This window comes from Perna viridis, chromosome 2 (genome assembly GCF_037379345.1).
Source record: "Perna viridis isolate PV_CMFRI_1.1 ecotype Kerala chromosome 2, ASM3737934v1, whole genome shotgun sequence".
Lineage (NCBI taxonomy): Eukaryota > Metazoa > Mollusca > Bivalvia > Mytilida > Mytilidae > Perna > Perna viridis.
The window spans coordinates 3,473,521-3,496,283 of record NC_142446.1 but is presented as its reverse complement, the minus strand read 5'-3'; the positions used below and the strand labels follow the sequence as shown (position 1 = coordinate 3,496,283).

The 22,763-nt window shown below is 33.3% G+C and overlaps 1 protein-coding gene across 4 annotated transcripts in view; it reads left to right on the top strand.

Moving 5' to 3' along the window:
• LOC148623323 (thyroid receptor-interacting protein 11-like) overlaps window positions 1–22,763 on the top strand; it is a 50,809-nt gene that overhangs the window by 13,141 nt on the left and 14,905 nt on the right. For 3 of the 4 annotated variants that reach the window (XR_015919414.1, XM_088565080.1, XM_088565082.1), the window contains exons 3-13: window positions 695–805; window positions 1,985–2,078; window positions 7,566–7,684; window positions 13,581–13,649; window positions 14,781–14,943; window positions 15,979–16,031; window positions 17,200–17,322; window positions 18,442–18,576; window positions 20,025–20,100; window positions 20,616–20,723; window positions 22,378–22,577. Coding sequence is in view for 3 of the 4 variants with exons in the window: in XM_088565080.1 (XP_088421206.1) it covers window positions 695–805; window positions 1,985–2,078; window positions 7,566–7,684; window positions 13,581–13,649; window positions 14,781–14,943; window positions 15,979–16,031; window positions 17,200–17,322; window positions 18,442–18,576; window positions 20,025–20,100; window positions 20,616–20,723; window positions 22,378–22,577 (1,251 nt within the window). In the remaining variant the exon portion in view is untranslated. The remainder of the gene's footprint in view (window positions 1–694; window positions 806–1,984; window positions 2,079–7,565; window positions 7,685–13,580; window positions 13,650–14,780; window positions 14,944–15,978; window positions 16,032–17,199; window positions 17,323–18,441; window positions 18,577–20,024; window positions 20,101–20,615; window positions 20,724–22,377; window positions 22,578–22,763) is intronic. The other variant, XM_088565081.1, reaches the window with a different exon arrangement.

Below are 22,763 nucleotides of genomic sequence, written 5' to 3'. Positions count from 1 at the left end.
AAATATAACTAGGTAAATTTAAGAAAAAACATTTATAATTAAATTGCAGTTATTTTTATAACTTTATTTGAATTAAGTAGACACACATTATGTGTTCAGCTCCATAGGTACAGATCTTCTGTATAGGAGATAAAGTGAACCACCATCTGGGATAGTTCAGTACCTCAATGTTTTATCTTGTGCATTCTAAATAGACTTAGATTTGAGGATCTTATGAGAATAAATCTAGATACAGATTTAATAGAACTTTCTATTTCTAATTGGTAATTTTATAATGTATTAATTCAAGAGGACAGACATTCAGTTGTTATGATAAAGTATATTGTATTATTGTTGTTCATTATTATCATTGGCTGTTTTTAAAAGTAGTTTATGGAACTATTACAATCTTGTACTGGATGCTTTAGTTATTACATGATATTTTGAAATGTATGTAGAAATTTTGGAGACAAAGTCTCACAAAGCTTATTGTAAGTAAAGACTTTATATGTCAGTCTATGATAACAGGCTCATTGTGTTTGATTTTAATTACTTGCACAAGGGACAACTTCGTGTACTAAAGAGAAAGTTAAATAAGTGGAGCCTATGTTTACAGTTTGTATTATAGTTATCTCTTCAAGTATTCATAAATGTTTGTTTAGCTCTTTGTTAAAACTGTTTACATTGATTTCGTGTGGACATGAACTAATTTTAGAATGAACGTCTGAAACAATTGAACCATGATTTGGAGGAAAAAGCAGAATCTTCGGAGCTCCAAATCAACACCATATCACAGCAGTACCGCCAAGTACTGGAAGAAAAGCAGGTCAGTTATAAAGTAATGTTGTGATGGAGAAGGAAGATTAGGGGGTAGGGGAACCTATAAAAGAATTTAAGTCATGATAGCTTAAAATATAAACATCATCTTATTGATAATATTTCATGTGAGTTTTCCTAGATTGTAACATTTCATTACTTCAAGTGAGTTCACCTTGATTGTAACATTATTTCCTTGTAACATCATTATTTCATGTGAAGTTGACCAAGACTGTAACATGTTATTATTCCATGTGTGTTGACCAAGATTGTAACATGTTATTATTCCATGAATGTTGACCAAGACTGTAACATGTTATTATTCCATGAGTGTTGACCAAGGGCAAGACTGTAACATGTTATTATTCCATGCGTGTTGACCAAGACTGTAACATGTTATTATTCCATGAATGTTGACCAAGACTGTAACATGTTATTCCATGCGTGTTGACCAAGGGCAAGACTGTAACATGTTATTATTCCATGCGTGTTGACCAAGACTGTAACATGTTATTATTCCATGAATGTTGACCAAGACTGTAACATGTTATTATTCGATGTGTGTTGACCAAGACTGTCACATGTTATTATTCCATGCGTGTTGACCAAGACTGTAACATGTTATTATTCCATGTGTGTTGACCAAGGGCAAGACTGTAACATGTTATTATTCCATGCGTGTTGACCAAGACTGTAACATGTTATTATTCCATGAATGTTGACCAAGACTGTAACATGTTATTATTCGATGTGTGTTGACCAAGACTGTCACATGTTATTATTCCATGCGTGTTGACCAAGACTGTAACATGTTATTATTCCATGCGTGTTGACCAAGGGCAAGACTGTAACATGTTATTATTCCATGCGTGTTGACCAAGACTGTAACATGTTATTATTCCATTTATGTTGACCTTGATTGTAAAACTTCAGGTGTGTTGACCTTGACTGAATTGTGTGAATTTTTTTAGCCTTGACTGTAAAATTTCTTGTTCGCTCTTCTTGACTATAAAATTTCATTATTCTATTTGTGATGAAGTTGGCATTAAAATTTCATGTGTACTGATTTTGACTGTAAAATTTCATTACTTCATTTGAGTTGAACTTGACCTGAACATTTCATTATTTATTGTGGAAAAGACCAATATGGTTTAATTCTTATCAATAATGTCACATTTCCATTTTGCAGACGGAAATAAATAAATTAAAGGAAAATCAGAATGAACTGTTTCAGAATTCATCAGTATACACTGGTTATAATGGTGGATACTCTCCAACAAATGGTAAGTTCATATCATGTATGTATTAAAATTTGTTGTTCTGTCTTGGTTGTTGTGAAATGTAGTAAGTTTGTAGTGTAATAGAAATGTTGAAACTGAGTTTTGGTCAAATCTAAAAGTTTCACCTGGACTGCTGTCAAACAATTTGGTATTTATAATGAAGTCATTTTACTTCCTTACTTTTCTTTCCCTATTGGGTCAGTACTCATGTACGACCGTCTGAATCTGTCTGGATCTGATATAACTATGGCTTGTGGTGCTTGTATCTATGCTGGACATGTAGCTATTAAAATGACCAAATTAGCAAAAAGGAGTAGACTATTGATGTTCCATTGCTCAGAATGGTGTGTGATTGCCTTAATATGTCCTCAGAGAACTGTTGACTGGTGGAACCTGAGAACTTTCCACTTTGTCTAAATCTGGTTAGGCACCATCTTTATCTGTCCTCAGAGACTAATCTGTTGAAGCGATCTGGTGGTTCTGTCACTGCTAACTATAGCTAGGGCTAGGTTTATCTGGTGTTCCATTGCTAAATATAGCTAGGGCCAGGTTTATCTGGTGTTCTGTCACTGCTAACTATAGCTAGGGCCAGGTTTATCTGGTGTTCCATTGCTAACTTTAGCTAGGGCCAGGTTTATCTTTCACTGCTAACGATAGCTAGGGCAGGGATCATGCTTTGCCAATGTCACGATTTGCGATTTTTTATTTGATCTGGTGACAAAAATAACCAGTTGGCGATTTTCTTGGTGTGTAGGTTTTGTATATTAAAATTGACAGGAAGTTAATCTGCAATATATATTCTCTCCAATTTAACAATTGTGTTACTGTGACTCATAATATTCTCATGGGAGGTGTCAATCAGATGTAAATATATTATAGAGCCTATCAAAACTCTCATCATCTGGTCAAAGGTAAACACAATCAGGCTATGTGCACGTCGCTACATACAAGCTTCACAGCCCTGTTAAACCATATGATACATACAGAAACAGACTTACCTTATAACTAAATAAATTAAATCCAATTAACAGTGATTATCCCATCAGGAAATGTCTGAAATACCTGGAAATGCAAGAATTGACAAAAGAAAATGGATGACATTTGTTTACACTTTTGCCATGTGGCTTTTTTTGTGGAACAATCAGTAAACAAATAGAATGGGGATTCCCAAAATCTAATTAAGGAAATAATGAAAACATTAAGTCATAATATCAAACAGGAGTATAAGACAACAAGGGATAATTAAAAAGGGACACAATTAATAGTCCATGGTAGTTTGCTAGAAATTTTAAATTTTATCACTTGAAAAAAGAATTGTTTGTTGAAAATTTCTGGAGTAGTACTTACGATTTTGCATATGAAAGGTGACTAATGGTTTTAGATCCTGACTAAGACTAGAGCTGAAAACCTGCTTTATACATGCATCAAGAGTGAATCTTAGGTACATGTATGTCATGAATGAAGGGGTTATTTTGATGAATTGACTAAGAAAAGTCGTCCGTGGACTTAATACTGTCATTTTAAAAAACGAAAATAGAATAATTTTTTTTGGCACCCATTTTGGCTCAAATATCTGAAAATTGGTGTTCCATTGCTAACTATAGATAGGACCAGGTTTATCTGGTGTTCTGTCACTGTTAACTATAGCTAGGGCCAGGTTTATCTGGCATTCATCACTGATAGCTACATTTGTGAGGGCTTTTTGTATTTTTTTATGAAGACTGGACTGTTATTTGCTGGACAGGAAAGTTAGTCTCTTCCATAATATTTTTGTCCTTTGACTCAGAGCATAGGATGCAGTATTTAAATGCATCAGCATTATAGTGTGAGTCACATAATATGATAACCCATGTGACTCTGACTTTATGTTCTGTTCTCTTTCATACCCCCACTCAATAAGTGGGTTGTATATTAGAATCACCCTGTCCATCCAAATGTGATCACAATTATCTCCACTGCCAATGAATGATTGATTTCAAATAATTTGGTGTGTGCCTATCTATAGATAGGGCATATATTATAAGCAATTTTGTCTGCTCTCCAATATCAACTTTCTGTTTCATGGGACTTAATGTTTCTTTATGGAATTACTGAAATTCATTGTCACAAAAAAATGGATGGATTAATTTCAGATTTGGTGTGTTGGTTTATAAAGATGGGGCATACATTGTTTGCGATTTAGGTTGCTATCTGATACAAATTTCCTGTATGAATGGGGGTATTCTTAGCACAACAACATGTACAAATTCTTTTTGTAAAGTTACCTATGTATTATATTTGAATTTCTGGCCCTGGTGACACAGAAATTTAAAAAAATACCTAAGTTTGGGATTATTCATAACTTCTATGGTAACTCCAATCAACGTTGCTTAAATTGATGACATCACAAACAGTAAAGAATTTTCTCAGACTTGAGTAACTTTTCTCACATAGGTTCTTCATGGAAACTGAATGCAGTATTTTGCATCATCAGTGTGATTGTATGTCATTGTTTTACATATTATTTCTTAATTAATGTAGTACTTTATATAAATAAGGACCTCTTCAAGAGACTTTAGTATTGTTTTCTACTGATCACCTTTAAGTGTACCCTTCAGTCTGTTAAACTCACCACCTGTTGATCTACCCTTCAGTCTGTTAAACTCATCACCTGTTGATCTACCCATCAGTCTATTCTACTATCCACCTGTTGGTCTGTACCCTTTAGTCTGTTCTACTATCTACCTCTGCCCTTCAGTCTGTTCTACTATCCACCTGTTGGTCTCTACCCTTCAGACTTTTCTACTGACCATCTGTTGGTCTCTACCCTTCATTCTTTTCTACTATCCAACTGTTGGTCTCTGCCCTTCAGTCTGTTCTACTATCCAACTGTTGGTCTCTGCCCTTCAGTCTGTTCTACTGACCAACTGGTGGTCTCTACCCTTCAGTCTGTTCTACTGACCAACTGGTGGTCTCTACCCTTCAGTCTGCTGCAATGACTGCATGTTGGTCTCTACCCTTCAGTCTGCTGTAATGACTACCTGTGGTCTCTACCCTTCAGTTTGCTGTAATGACTACCTGTTGGTCTCTAACCTTTGGTCTGTTGTAATGACTACCTGTGGTCTCTATCCATTAGTCCATTCGTTCATATTTCCTATCATAATTCAGAAACACAGACATGTTAGGAAAATCTTTTAGTACAATCTTTGTCCTCATGAAACAAACCTTTCATGAAGTCCCTCAACTTGTATCTAGTGAATTGAAGTGAAAAGAAGTTGGTCTACATACTTCTCATGAAGACCCTTAAGTCAGTTAATTGAAAGGCAAAATACTGTTAGTGAAAGTGGAGACCATCAACCTATATTTGTCAGTGAATTGTATGGCCACCAAAATAGGTCCACATACTTCTCATGAAGAACATCAACTTGTATTAGTCAGTGAATTGAAGGGCTGGTGAGATAGGCTCCAGACATGGTAAATAAAAAACTCAATTTATAATGTTTGTTCTGACAAGTCTAATCTTTATATCTTTCTTCAATATTTGTTTTAAAAGTTTTTAAATGCATGCATGTTACCGTAGTTACCTTACTTGACTTTGATGGAAAATCACAACTTAGTTCGTAAAATTTTTTACAAAACTGACTTTGAATTTCTGATAAATTCAGATAATGATAAAATATGTATGTGTGTATATGCTAAGCTTAATGAAATGGAAACATTTTTGTAGCATTCACAAAATTTACAAGGAGCAAGATATAGAATAAAATTGAAATCCTAATCCTTGTATGCTCACAAACCACTTGGCATATAAAGAAAAACACGACTGAACTTTTCTATATAGTGAGAGAAGATCTTTATACAAACATATCACTGTTTATCATTAGGTTAGACTTCCTGAATCACACAAACATTTAACAAACAATGCCATTTATACATCTGATAGAAGTCCCTCGCTACCATAATGGTTGGACTCTAGATAAGATTACTATGAATAGATTGTCAATGTATGGCAAACCACAGACTCAATCTCACAACAATACTTCAATCTTTTTGTCTGATGTACACATTTGGAATCTGATGACTTCCTGATTATGTCAGAAGGATTAAGAAAAAAAATTTTGATGTTTGAATAAAAAAATTAATATAACTACAAAAATAATTTTTGCTGTTCAATGATATGAGGTTGTCATCAGCATTGGTGTCCTCAACAAACTCTTGGTTTTTCTCTATACAATAATGTGAAATTGTCATCAGCATAGGTGTCCTCAGTTTCTTAAGAATTAGTGAATGGATCTATGAAATAGGGTATGCGTAGCAAGACCGTCCATACAACCTCTTTGTTTTCCTCTTAATAATTAAATAGGTTTAAGCCATTAACTCTTATGCTTTAGATTGTACAGTCAAAGTATAGTGTTGTCACTCTGTAACTTGCCATGTTGTGTTGTATACATCAATTTAATAATTTATATGGTTTCAACATTAGTGTGAAATCATATGGTTTGGTGTCACATTTTTATCCAATGGTTGTATTCTTTCAGTCTTTCAGCAGCACAAATGGAAGTATTTATTTTTATATGGCCACAAAAAATATTGGTTGAAGGATGTTTATAAAATTTAATAACTAGATCCAAAATGACAAAAGAAAAGTTAGTATTAATTTTAGGGGATATAGTTTTAATCGTTTTGGAATTATGTGCCGAAAACAAGTATTTCATAGAATGTAACTATATAACTCAGTTAAAAACACATGGACATTTATGACAATGTACTGCAATATTCTATACCTCAAAGGACAGACTAGGGTTGATTTTTTTGGATTTGGCTATTTTTGCAGTAAGAGCTGTAGTATAAAAATAAAATTGTCGTGAAAGTTTTTATTGAAGAACATTATACTGTAATTCACCGAAAGACTTCGCAAAAGTAGATTGATCACAGAAATCACGAAAAAGATTGGGCAAAAATAACCTGGTTTACAGTAACTATAATTGAAATGGGTCTCTTTGAAATTGTACTAAAATATGTTATACCACCAAAAGGAGGCTGTGATTAATTTTAGGGTTGTGGTTTGATCAAATTAGGAATTAAGGGCCTAAAAAGGGACAAGAAACCAGCATTTTTTTTATGTCTGGATGATATCGTAAGAAAAGGAAATAGATCTCTTGGATATTGTACCACAAGTTGCCAGACCCCAAAAGATTTAGATTGATTTTGGAGGTTGTGATTGGACAGACCATTTAGGAAGGGACCACTTCAGTTCTGGTCAAATTTTTATCCTGTGTCAAATGTCTGATCACAATAAAAATTGATGATTTATCAAGCTTAAATGGTGTGTCCATACTTGCCCGAACTGTTCAGGGTCCATCCACAGTGGTTTTCTCAGTTTGCACCCTGCAAAGCACTTTATTTTTAAATAAAAGGGTAAATCCATTACTAATTCATTAAGAAATAAAAATTTATTCCTAAAAAAAAATAAACACCAGATCAAAATTTAATCTTGTTGTTGTCTTTCAGGAACAGCTGATGACTTAGACTTCGGTGACAGCATTAGTATGCAACATGAGATTAACAATTTAAGGAAGGACAATCAAAGACTAAAAACAATAAATGATCGGCTGAAGGCAGCTTCACAGGTAAAAAGACAATTTGGTAAATGATCGGCTGAAGGCAGCTTCACAGGTAAAAAGACAATTCGGTAAATGATCGGCTGAAGGCAGCTTCACAGGTAAACAGACATTTCGGTAAATGATGGGCTGATGGCAGCTTCACAGGTAAAAAGACAATTTGGTCAATGATCGACTGAAGGCAGCTTCACAGGTTAAAAGGTCAATAAATTAAATGATTGGCTGAATGTAGCTTCACACAGAAAAAAGGAGATCAATGATCAGTTGATTGTAGCTTCAGAGGTAAAATTACAATCAATGATCAGTTGGAGGTAGCTTCACAGGAAAAAGGACAGTGAATGATTGGCTGAAGGGAGCCTCACAGGTAAATTGGTTGAAGGTAGCTATACATGTAAAAGGACAATAAGATGAAAACTTTATTGTGGACCTTAGTGGGGCAACATTTGTGGAGAGCACCACACTTCATTCATGATTAAGACCCCATCTGTAGTGTTTGTTCAGAGAAGATTCCTGAGGGCCACAACAGATGTCAAAATTTTACAGCCCTTCTCATTTCTCAAAATTTTTCTTTTCCTTGTTTCCCATTCCTCCCTGCCTTATTAATTATTGTTGAACTTGTTCGTGTCCTTATTATATTTGAAATAATTTGGACTGGATGTTAAACAGACAACAATCATTTATTGCATCTTGGGCATAGCTATGCATAATTCCATCAGCTCAGCCCTTCTTTGTTTCAGCAGGATGAGATTTACTGTCTTGGGTGGACACTTTATTTTACAGCTGATTTCCTAATGCACATAGTTTTGTCTGAAGATTCCTCTTGTTTTGCCTTTAAATCATTATTAGGTGAATGGAACTCAGTAAGGATAACTTCTGTTATATCGCTATATAATCTTACTTTTAAAGGATATTTCTTTGTGACTTTATACAAAACAGAGGTACAAAAGGCAAAGAAAGAAAATTGTGAATTTTATGTATCTAGAAACTTCTGGCATTTTTACACATTGTGCAAGCAAGTTAGCTTGTGAGTAACAAGTAAGGTTTTGGATAACAGTTATATCTGATAGCTATTTACTTAGGAATGTACTACATGATTATTAAAGTCTTTATTATCAAACATGGAATTATCTTCTCTTTGGTTTTATGTAATACAAGTATATTACCAGGTACTGCTAAGGAAGTAAACTTAATCTAAAATCTAATTATAGAAAGATCAATAAACTTCACAAACTTCTCCTTCATTTAAGGCTACATTATAGATTTCACATACTGGTCTTTAATTTAAGAATACCTTTTTCAAGACTTCATTAAGTCTTATCCCAACAAAAATGTTAAAACTACTAAAAATATAACGTCAAATCATTAGTTATTGTTGGCAACTAGCATTTCATCACTTATCCAGTATGTATTTGTATGTGGTAAATGATTTTGTCTTACATTTGTAAACTTTATTAAAACAGTTTGAAATTGAATATGTTTTAGAGCACTTTATTGTACTGAATCTATTATTTCTCCTTTAAAAGCTATGGAATATTGACATAGGACAGGAAATTGGCTGTCGCTTTATCCTTTGTTGAATTTTACCAAAAACTTTTCAGATATTAATATGAATACCTGTATTTTACCTGTGTAGCTCAGGTGAACTTTTATTACTCAATCTTTTTAACTGATCACATCATTGTTAATTGTGTCTCATGCTTGTACTTCATGTGGAGTTAACATTACCCTAAAGTAAGTCAGCAGTATTATAGTTCTTATGAAGGATTTATCATGTTAAAGCATATGTTTCTATAAAATAATTTATATTTGATATAAGTATGTGTACTGTTCAATAAGGGAAAGTAATATTACAGTACATTAAGGATGTTTCATTTACTATAATACAACCATACCAATAAATTGTCCTTATGTTTACAGAATATAATTCAAGTTGAGAATTCCAAAAGTTGGCTCCAATTGATTTTATATTACGTCATGTACATTGACTTTTGTTTAAAACTAGACATGAAGTGAAACACAATATATGGTGATCACCTGGCCAGGTTTTATCTAGGTTTCACCTGTTAATTAAGTAAGTTTAGATGATATTAGTAATCCTCATGTTTGAAATTGTCATGACAGTTGTGCTCTTATCAGAGGCAAGATATGTTGGTTTCTAAGAAGGCCATCTCAGATAAGGTCTGTTAAAGTGAGTGTTACGGATTGTTTATCTCTGACGTTACTTAGGACGAGAGGAATTCTACTGTACATGTTATCAGAAATGCTTTAATCTGCTTGTTTGAATGGTGCGTTAGTAAGACGGTACTAGGACTGGCTTGGTACAGAGATAAGCTGGGTCAAGGGAGGCCAGATTTCCCACACTGGCTGAGTCACTTGTTTCATTGGAGGATCTACTGTAACACCGGCTAGCTGCTTGGTAATACATCTCTTTTACCAGTAAGTAATAATAAGTTGTTTTATTTTGGCATTTGAAAGGAGTTTTTGAAAACTTGTTCAATATTAGTTTTGTTTGTTCCACTTAATGGCCTTTTTTATGGCGCGGTGCTTTTTGTTACCTGTGACATTATTTTTCAAGGTAGAAAAAATGAATGCATCTTTCATACATTTCCTTGTGAGAGCTGTATCTTGGAATTTTACAACCTGCAGTTTTTTAAATTGACCTTGTAGAGAAGCGTTGACCTTGCTGTTGCAGACTGTACAAGTTATCACGCCGATCCAATTGTATGTTCCAATATCATGAAAACTTAGTGCAGTTTAAGGTGTAACTTGTATTTGATATTATTTGCATTTGAATGTGTGGAATTATATCATGTTTGCATTACACAAACTTTAAGAGGATTTAAATACATTTTTGATAGATTATATAACTTCATTTGTGATATTTGTTTGAATGGTAAAACTTGCTATGAAGCTGACAGGAAATGCTACCAAGTAAGTTATACACCTGTGTGCAGATGTACCATATTTCTGTTTTATTATTTGATATCCTGTGCATATCCGTCTCTGTTCACTTTTTTTTACTAATCTAAAAATATTCTTTGATAACATGCCTGATACTTAATTACCATAGCTGCTAAGTTGAAAAATTTCTAACTAGATTACCAACTTTTTTTGAAAATTTCTAATACTTAAGGATATTTTAAATGATTCAGATGTGGCATTATAAGGTCAAGGGTCAAAGTTTTAATGAAAGTGCGTCCAAGAAGTTTTGTAATTTGGTTGCTTTTTTACCTACTGTTCAATGTACCCACTGCATTCTTACAAAAAGATAGATGTCTATTTTTGCAAATATTATGATAAAAGCAGTTTTAGGACTTGGGTATTCTAGAGAGCAACTAATTTTACATTTATACTTTAGCATGATGATAGGATCATAGATGACTAGATGTTTGATGTGATTTCAAACTTTCTCTACACTGACTCAAAATCAAGAGAATTTCATATTAAATGCTTCACCATTAAAATGTTATTTAAACAAGTTATTAGAATTTTAACAAAAATATGTATTTTAATGAAACTTTCAATAGAAAGTTGCTACTACTGAATGAAGTGTATATTTTCTCAAATTTTGTCACAGTTGTTACTAAATTACATGAAATAAAACTTTAGGAAAATTTTAATAAGCAGGATTTAATATATTTGTCCCTAACAACCCTTGTACAATGTCAATAGAATTACGTGAGCTATGTTGATATGCTCCAATGAACATCTTGTGAATAAGGAAGTGTCACCTCCCTTAAAATAAGTTGAAAGTACAAGGCCCTACCCATGACTAGTTACTCCAGGTAAGTCAGATCAAGACAGTACATCCCTCCCTACGACTGGTTGATACAGGTAAGTTAGGTCAATATCTTATCAGAACTTAACAGGTAAATTTAAATTTCGATAAATCTTTTTAAATTTGATGACATCATCATTAAATTGAAAGTAGACTGCATGTCATGTTCCTCTTGTCATATAATGCATGTTATGTCAATAATTAGGACAACAATGATGTATTTAGACATTTTTTATGACTTGTCATATGGTTTTAGTGCATTTTATTGTCTTGTAATATACCAGTTAATTTAAATATCAGGTAAAATGTTGGTATAGAAATAAATTTAACAACCAAGTACAATGTATGGATACATGTGTTCATTCTACTTGTATGTAGTTTTTATTTATCTCAGTGTGTTGTTTTATACAACTACAAAAAATATAGTCATGAATTGGCTGAATTAAACCATTATTGAGATTTTAAAAATTATTCACCCTACTCAATGAGTAGATTTTTTTACCCCCTCTCAACAAGTGGATGGCAAATTGGAATCACCTTGTCAGTCTGTCTGTTCTTCCAAATTCTGTTGCAGTTATCTCTGTTCCCAATGGAAGGATTGATTTCCAATATGGTGTGTGACTTTACATATATAGGACATATATTGTAAGTGATTTTTGCTACTGTCCAATATCAACTTCCTGTACAAGTGAGGATATACCTAGCATGACAATTTTACCTTGTTTTCTTGTTGGTCCACATTGGAGTCTAAAATGTACTGAATTGAACTTTGTTTGATCTCAATAAATGTAGAAATTTTGGAGTTGTTAAGTCATACTGTGTATTTTGATGTTTAACTTCCTAACCTAGAAAAAGTATATCATGTGGTCCTGAATATGGAGTTAGTAATTCTTATAACTTTTTGCCAAGATGGTTTTACTAACTCTTTGTAGGGTGTTAATAAATCATTTGTACCATTTTTCAAAAATTCAAGTACTTGCTTTTTTGAATTGGTTATTTTTATATGCCATCTGTCTAGATGTTTTATGGTATACTGATGTCCATCTGGCTGTCTGTCCATTACACACTTGGCACAATTACTCAAAAATTATCTCACCAATTTTGGTAAAATTGAATTGTTTCTTTTTAATGAAATAGCTCTCTTTTGATTTTTTTTCTATAAATTTCTATCTTTTTTTGTTTTTGAGTTATGGGACTTGATTTTTACAAAAATTGGGTGACTTTTTGTTCAGGACTGTAACTCAAAAATCCTTCCAGCAATGTCAATGTATTTTTGGTGAATTGTTTATTTTAATTGATGTAATCATCCTTCCAGTTTTGTAAATTTTTATTTTTCGACTTAGAGTTAATGGACTTTGGTCATAAAAAAGGATGAGGGGTGGGGGGTGTGTTTCATATTTTTTGGACTATAACTCAGTTGTTGTTGCACCCATTTTCATGAAACTGGAAAATGGTTTATTAATATTCATGTTAGCACCCTCTTAAATTGTTATGAATTTCTGATTTTCAGTTTTCAAGTTTCTGGACTTTATTCATAAAAAAAGGGGGATTTCCCATAATGGCACAATAACTTCAAAATGCTTCAAGCACCTTTCCTGAAACTTTGTTGAATTGTTTAGGTTTTTTTTTTTTTATTTATATAAGCTTCTTTTTTATTATATACATTTGTGTCAAATATTTACTCACAGTCAGATTCAGAAGAAGATGGAATATAATTTTGAAATTTCTTTTTTTATTTAAAACAATAATATACTATTATTGGTACAAAGTAATTTTTGTTGTTGATGAAAGAATACAGAAAAATGATAATGTCTCAAATGTCAGCCTTACACTGTTATGATCTTTTAGGTGATGTCTGATTTAGTTGAGACACAAAGGTTTATTTCAGTCATTACTGTTGATGTAATTATTTGGATTTTATACCCACATTTGTACTGTATCAGAAACCTATGCTGTGTCAAATATTGAGAATCTAGTGTGTGAAAAGCATTTGTTCAATTGTATCATGCTGCACCTGATCAAACTTATTTATTGATTCTACCTTATGTCTGCTATACTTCCATGAATAGTTCATGCCAAGTTTTCCATGTTATACCCTGTTAGTGTATTATTTTTTTCTTTATTTAGACTGGTACTGACTCTTCTACTGAAAGCAAGTATCAGGAAGAAATAAAGGATCTACAGAGACAACTTAAGGTATGTTTACTTCTATAGACTTTGATATCACCATAAAATTGTACAGACTAAATCAGCACCACCAGATTGTACAGGCTGTCGGTGTAGTAGTCTAAGCAACACCACCAAATTTTACAGGCTGTGGGTGTAGTAGTCCAATCAACATCACCAGATTGTACAGGCTGTCGATGTAGTAGTTGAAGCAATACCACCAAATTTTACAGGCTGTGCGTGTAGTAGTCCAAGCAACACCACCAAATTGTTCAGGCTATAGATGTAGTCCAAGCAACACCACCAAATTTTACAGGCCATGGGTGTAGTTCAAGCAACACCTCCTGATTGAACATGCTGTGGGTGTAGTAGTTTAGTCAACACCATCAAATTGTACAGGCTATGGGTGTAGTAGTCCAAGCAACACCACCAGATTGTACAGGCTGTCGGTGTAGTAGTTGAAGCAACACCACCAAATTTTACAGGTTGTGGGTGTAGTTGTCCAAGCAACACCACCAAATTGTACAGGCTATGGGTGTAGTCCAAACAACACCACCAAATTGTATTGGCTATGGGTGTAGTAGTTCAAGAAACACCATCAAATTGTACAGGCTGTCTGTGTAGTAGTTAAGGTAACACCACCAGGTTGTACAGGTGTAGTACAAAGGAAAACTTGCAACATATGTTTAGGACTAGTGTGGAAGCATATCTATTTTTGCCCACTAAATCTAATGAACTGCATATTTTGCCCCAATTCAAATGAAAACATATGTCTTTACTGATTGAAATCGTCTGGGAAACATTTGTTTTCCTATTTCTGATTTAATGAGAAAGTATCATATATTATTATTTTAATTGAAAACATGTGTTTTTCATATGTTTTTCATGATGGTCCTATACATATGAGAAAACACATGAAAACATCTTTTCATATGTTTCAGAAACATATGAAAAAACATGTTGCAAATTTTCCTATGTAGTCAAAGCAGCAACACCAAATTGTACATGCTGTAGGTATAGTATCCCAAGCATAGGTTATATATGGTAAAAGCTGTATCAAGCTAGAATTTCATGTCCATATTTATTCCATCAACCTGTGCAGGCATATCTAGCTGTGCTCTGCCAAGCATTTTACTATTTTTTTTATTTCTTTGATTAAAGGATGTTTTGCAACAATTGTCAGTAGAGAAGGAAAACCATCAACATGAAGTGGTGTCACTCCAGGACATCCATTCACAGAAGTCATCAGTACTCAGGAAAAAATTCAAAGATGAAATTTTCCAGTATAAGCAAAAGATATCACAATTGGAAGACAGCCTTTCAGGTATTGTTATCTCTGTTATGTGTTTTCAGATTGAAGTTCTTTTGTACTTTTCCAGGGATGTTATTTCTAGTGTGTTTCAAGAAATATAATTTCTTTTGTGTTTTTCCAGATATGTTTTAATGTTTTGTGCATGTGGAGTTGTTAATATATCCCCTGATATAAAACAGGCAAATAAGGATGCCCTTTAATCTTCAGTTTAAATTGCTTGGTAGTTGTTATTGATAATTAAGTAATGTAATTGTGCATCTGTTATTTTGATTTTAATTTATGTGATTTTTGGGTTACTATTAGTGTAACATGCACATAGCCATTAATTTAAAGTGGTAATTTGCACCAGTTTAGGCAATTTTGTAGAAACCAATTTATGGATTTTGATTAAACTTTGAAGAAATAATTATAGAATAATACCATTGTTCACCTGTTATCTTGATTTCTATCTGAATAAAATTAACTTTGCCCGAAATTTTAGTTTCCCTGCCATTGAGGGTAAATGGAAATCTCCCTGTCAATCTGTTTGCCCATCTGTTCATTTCTCTCTCTCTTTTCTAGATATTAATTGCTTCAATGAATGTTTCTTCTGTTGTGTTTATCTAGGTGTCATTTGTCACATTTTGTATTTTTGTTGGGTGTTATATAGATGTTACATCTGTTATGCACTCCTGGAGTGTGATTTCTATTATGTGTTTCCAGCAATGTTATTTCTACATGTGTTTCAAGGGATGTTATTTTGGTTGTGTGTTTTGAGAGATGTTAGATATGATATATATATATATTGATATATATTGTGTGTTTCCACAGATATTATTTCTGAATTATCTTTCAAAGATGTTATATCTATTAAGAGATGTTAGATCTAGAGATGTTATTTCTGTTTTCTTAGTTGAGATGGTTAAGTTTCCTCAGTCTCTGTGCCTATGATTTTATGGTTAAATAGACTTTCTTAAAAATTATGTGTTAAAAAGTTCCTGTTGGTATTCTTAGGTCTTGCAAAAATGTATTTTTTGAATTTCTTAATCCTTGATATTTTTTTTCTAGAAGTTGAAAGCTTGAGTGTGTCAGAAGATAAGAAGTCAGCTAGCTATGTACAGGTAGAGATTTTTTTTATTATTAATTGGGTACCAATTTGCCTGTTTTTGCTCTGAGTGGAACTGTGAAATAAAGACTGTAACAAACAATTATCTCCATGGATGGATGTCATCTCAGATAAATTGACTTGGAATATTAAATATTTGAATTATATTGTTATTGAAACAGCCATCATTTCATCCCTTGTTTAGTTGCCTGGTGATTGCCTGAGTTATGTAATGTCAATGTAAATACATTGTTTCTCATTTGAGTGACATTTGAAATTCTCAGCTTTTTCTATCTTCCCATAGTAAAAGTGAGCTTTACCAGTTTCCATTTAACAAGATGTAGTGATGGTGAAGAATTTTAACTTACCGTAATGTTTACTTGGTGATGAAAATTAAAGATTACTTTTTATTTCTTTACCAATGAACCCAACGAAACATTGGTTTTTTTTTTCATTCTAACCATGAAAATTAATACCAATGGAAATAAATATAAAAACAGTACCTTTTAAAATATGTCTAGTCTCTTTATTATGATTACTTTTGTTAAGAATCTTCTTTTTATTTTTTTGTCCTGGTGTTTAAGTAGTGTAATTAATGGTCTCAGATATGGATAATAACTTTTGAAAAAGATGTAAATGATTCTTAAAGATGTAAAAGATGTAAATATACCCGGACTTGACTATGAGCAACTCGGCGGGTGTTTCTAGAAAAGCAGAGGACACTTACCCTACCGGTGCACCTGGTCCATGCTCCCAGTTTTTAGTGGAGTCAGAGTTGCTCATTTACTTTTGTTACTTTGTATGTATGATTTTAGTTACTTTATGATCTTTGTTGTGTATGTCTGTTTTCAGTGTCTGGTCTTTGTCCCTGGATTACATTCTTTTGATTACTGCTATAACCTTGGTTCCCTTGATTACTCTTTGAATATATATTCTATATATTTGCCTGAAACTACCTATTGAAAAAGTAGTAGATGATTAAAAATTTGGAATGAAGACATGTAATATATTTAATATGAAATTAGATTGTTTAAAAAGTCAGCAACAATATACCTTTCCACTAAAATTTCCACAAAGATAAGAGTGCTGTATGAACATTTTTAGATTATAAAATTTAGCTCATTTGATCATTAAATTTTATTTTACAGTTGCTGTAAGATCTCTTCATTTGTTTTTATTTATAGTTAGAGGAAAAGTTAAAATCATTGCAGTTAGAACACAGTACAATTAAGCAGGACTATGAATTTGTATGTAAAGAGTTGAAACATGCCAAGAATCAGCTGTTGGACCAACTGGATTCTAATCATGTAAATATGCCTGCTAGACTCCAGTCTTTTATTGTTTTACCTTGGCCTGGCCAGTTTACAGATTTCTTTGCCAAAAAAAAAAGACAAAAAAAAACCCCTAAAAAACTGTTGGTCCTCCTTTTTTTATGATGTGATAATTAGGAGTCTCTTCCTTTTCAGTTTTGAATTAAACACTACATGTACTAGCATTATTATCAGTTTGATTTAGGACCACTTTATCATCAATCAAGCAATTTTTGAACTTCAAGGGACATGGCCTTCATATTTGATCAGCATTTCAAGAAAATTTAAATTAAGTTAGCAAATGATAAATTTGTGTCACATCTCCTTAAATTTAAGGTAATGAAATACTAGTGATGTGTAATATATATAATGGCAAGATAATACCCTTAGCATCTAGATAATAAAGGGTATACTAATTTGATAAACTAGTCAGTCTTAACATTATTATTTCACTTGAACTAACAGTGACAACCACTTAATACTATTTCTGGAGAAATTTAGGTTCTTTATTTCATGTTTTCCAACTATTTTTATAACACAGCAGGGAATATTGCTTTCATTCTTGTGTTATCATAGTATGATAGTGTTAAAAAAGCTTGACAAATTAAAAGAACCGTTAAAAAAGTAACTACTTGCTTTAGTTGTTTTGTTTCATAAGACGAGTTGTATAACTTATTGTCATTATACTCTTACTTCCTGCATGTCTACATCATCCTACCTTATTAACTTCATTTGCATTTAATTTGCATAAGAATCAATTTATTAGATGGCAGATTGTTGCATGTTTGTGTAAATAATGAGGGCATGGTAATGATACAGTGTCCAGTATAATGAAGTATTGTTTTCCTCAAGTAGTTAACCCAGTCTCTCCTATACTAATAAAAGCATGTCCAAGTATTCAATGTTTAAAGAATTAGCTTCAAAAGAACAAAAGGAAGTTAAACATTAGGTATTAATGCATGCTGTGATTCCCCAAGCTTGACATTAAAAAGATTGTGTTGAAAAGAGTTTGGCATGTATTTACTTTATGGCTGAATTATTTTATGTCTTGAGATTTAAATGTGCAATTTAAAAAGTAGTGAGGAAACAAACAATTGAGATAATACAAAATTTCAGGCCCAATCTTTAGAGGTCTTGGGGGATCTGAGAGAGGTCCGTAGACAATTCAGCTACGAGATTATCAAACGCCGTGATAACCTTCTTGAAGATAAACAATACTTCATACAACAGATTATTGACTCTACACATCAGGTTAGAAGTTTTGATTTAATATTAATGATTCATGCCATTTGTTTCTTGCCTGTATTTTCATTACCATCTCACCATAAACTTTTGTTCATATTATCAGCATTATACCTCAACAAGACATTGTACTGACTAAGAGATCACTTAACAACACATTTCTAAACATATTGAGAGCATTACATGTTTCACATCTCACTTTACTTCTGTGATGAATGCATTATAGGTATCCCACCTTTCCCTGGCCCGGTGATGAATGCATCATAAGTATCCAACTTTTTCTGGCCCTGTGAGGACAGCATCATCAGTATCACACCTTTTCCTGGCCCTGTGATGAAAGCATCATCAGTATCACACCTTTCCCTGGCCCTGTGATGAAGCATCTTAAGTATCACACCTTTCCCTGGCCTTGTGTGAAAACATGAGTATCCCAACTTTCCCTGGCGAAGTGATGAAAGCATCATATATATAAGACCTTTCCTTGGCCTAGTGTGAAAGCATCATCAGTATCACACTTTTCCCTATCCCTGTGATGAAAGCATTATTATCATCATAGATTTCCCTGGTCTTGTGGGGAAAGCATCATAAATATCAGACCAATCCTTGCCCTGTGATGAAAGCATCACACCTTCCCCTGGCCAAGTGATGAAAGCATCTCCAGAATCACACCTCTCAATTCTCAAAGCATCACCATTATTTCCCTATCCCTGTGGTATTTCAACCTCAAAACTTCTGTATTACTATACATCTCTTATCCACCATTACTCCTACTACACCACTGAATGGAATTGAATGAAACTTTCACAGAATCGTTATTACATGTTCCCATTGTGCACCTCTTATTTTAGATTTTGATCTGAATCAGTTTGGGGGTTTCACATATCAAAACATGGACTTAATCATTTGTGAATATGAGGACATGGGGGACCCATCCCTTATCCATTACTCCTCCAACTGAATGGAATTGAATGAAACTCTCACTAAATCTTAATTACATATTCCCTTTGTGCACCTCTTATTTTACATTTTGATCCAAATCAATATGGAGATTAAAAGATGCATGTTATCGAAGTTGGGAGTTGGTGGTATCACGTCAGTGAGCATTAGTCATTGTTTTTTCTAGTTTCTTCATAGATTGACCTGATTTAACTGTAGACAATCTCTTTTTGAAGCACAGTCCTCATGCCTTAACTATCTTTTGTAGGTGTTCACACATTCATTTCAGTTTCACTCAGTAGTTCAGTAACATTTTGAAATCGAAAAATGAACACATTTTTGTGTTTCATCACTAGGGTTAATTTCTGTTGTCACGATACACTTTATCATCACTATGGTTATAGATTGTAGTCATGTGACACTGTATTATCACCGTGGTTATGTATTACTGTCATTTGACATTTAATTATCATCATTTTATACTGTATGTTATGTTTCAAACTAGTTTTAATATATTCCAGCAAAAAGTATTAAAATCTGAAATTGAGGAGTTGGAGGGAGAACAAGAAAATGCTATTTTTGAAACCACATCATCAGGTTTGCATCTTTTAAATTCAAATAATCCGAAATGTCCTACAAAAACTAAAATGATTATTGTAAGAGTAATCAAGGGAACCAAGGTTATAGCAGTAATCAAAAGAATGCAATCCAGTGGCAAAGACCAGACATGGAAAACAGACATACATAACAAAGAACATTAAGTAACTAAAATCATACATACAAAGTAACAAAAGCAAATTAGCAACTCAGACTCCACTAAAAACTGGGAGCATGGACCATGTGCACTGGTAGGGTAAGCGTCCTCTGCATTTCTAGAAACACCCGCTGAGTTGCTCATAAAAAGTCAAGTTCGGGGTAGACAAACGAGGAAAGGAGAACTAAAATCTTACAATAATCTTCTTTTGAAAAAAGACATGGTTTTCCTTCCATTTGTTTCACCTTTGTGAACCCTCTAGAGAACAATTTTGTTAAAGATTGGAAAAAATTGAGACATTATTGCCATTAAGACTCATTTCATCCCCATTTGTCATATAGGTTATGTAATGTTTCAGATTCATTCAATGAATATGAGAAAGAGAACCTTGTATTAAAGAAAAAGAATTTAGAGCTCCAAGAGCAGATAGTTCTATTGGAAAGGTCTGTCCAGTCCATAAAAACCAGTAAGTCTGCAAAATGTTTACATCTTTATTTGTGTGTTTCTGCCACTTACAGTCAAAAGGTTTATTAATTTACCTCTGTCTGTTTGTCCATCAGTCATAGTATAGGGACATTGGGGTTTGATGGGCTGTCTTTTACCTCAGTTTTGAGTTACTGTTTTTTTTTTGAAAATGTGCATGCAGTTTATGTGCAAATTGGAGGTTTACAGGACTAATGGATTTTGATTTTCTTAAAATATTTCCGAAATTCAACATATTCGGTAGACGGCTTTATATATGGATATCACATAATTTCACATATATAATTTTGATATTTGGACATTGTATGTGCAGGGGCATAATTTGTGTCTCCTAGACACAAACAAGCCAATGCTTCCATGTGGAGCATTGGGGGTATATCACTTCATCTTGTTTCTTTCATCTGGAGCACAGATGTATCACTTTGTCTCGTTATTCATCCATGTGGATCAAAGGAGAATCACTTTGTCTGGTTATTCTTCCATGTGGATCACAGGGGAATCACTTTGTCTGGTTATTCTTCCATGTGTAGCACAGGGGAATCACTTTGTCTGGTTATTCTTCCATGTGAATCACAGGGGAATCACTTTGGTTATTCTTCCATGTGTAGCACAGGGGAATCACTTTGTCTGGTTATTCTTCCATGTGGATCACAGGGAAATCACTTTGTCTGGTTATTCTTCCATGTGTAGCACAGGAGAATCACTTTGTCTGGTTATTCTTCCATGTGTAGCTGAGGGGAATCACTTTGTCTGGTTATTCTTCCATATGGAGAAGAGGGGAATCACTTTGTTTGGTTATTCTTCCATGTGTAGCTCAGGGGAATCACTTCGTCTGGTTATTCTTCCATATGGAGAAGAGGGGAATCACTTTGTCTGGTTATTCTTCCATGTGTAGCTCAGGGATATCACTTTACCTTGTTTCTTCCATGTGGAGTATGAGGGTATCTATTTATCTTGTTTCTTCCATGTGGAGTATGAGGGTATGTATTTCTCTTGTTTCTTCCATGTGGAGTATGAGGGTATCTATTTATCTTGTTTCTTCCATGTAGAGTATGGGGTTACTATTTATCTTGTTTCTTCCATGTGAAGTATGAGGGTATCTATTTATCTTGTTTCTTCCATGTGGAGTATGAGGGTATCTATTTATCTTGTTTCTTCCATGTGGAGTATGAGGGTATCTATTTCTCTTGTTTCTTCCATGTGGAGTATGAGGGTATCTATTTATCTTGTTTCTTCCATGTAGAGTATGGGGTTACTATTTATCTTGTTTCTTCCATGTGGAGTATGAGGGTATCTATTTATCTTGTTTCTTCCATGTGGAGTATGGGGGTATCACTTTCTCTGGTTATTCTTTTGTATTACACTGCAATCAGTTGTATATTTTATGATACATTAACATGATTTTTTTACCCAGAGAAGGGTTACTTCTTTGGTTGATATAATTTTACATCAGGTGAATGATCTTGCTGCCTTTTGTGGTAAGTTGGGCCAATAAAGTTATTCAGTTCATCCAATTCTTTGTTTTTTGACACATTTCCACCATGTAAATTAAATACATGTTTTCAGTGTAGAAGAATTAATCACTGATATTGTTTATTATTACATTGAACATTTTGTTGTTGTATGTTTTTGTACAGATAACAAAGATGTAACAAGGTCAGTCGATGATGAACTATTGAATGCTATTAAAGCTGATCTAGAGGCAGAAAAAGAAGCGCTTGAAGAAGTTCTTCTAGATCTGAGGCAGCAGTTGAAAGAAAGAGATGTTGAACTTGGGGATTTCAGGGACAAACTTGAAAAACAGGAGTGTGACAATTTTGCTCTCAAGAAAGAAAAGGTAGATTGTTTGAATATGTTTAGTATTACTGCTATTATTGTGTAATGTAGAACTAACAAGCTTATAAGACATATTCTAGGTAGGAATTAAATGTATTTAAATGAATGTATTGATTTCATGATTGTAAACTACATTTCATTATTAGTTTGTTGCTGTAACTATTCTCTCTTGTCTACTTGTTTTCAT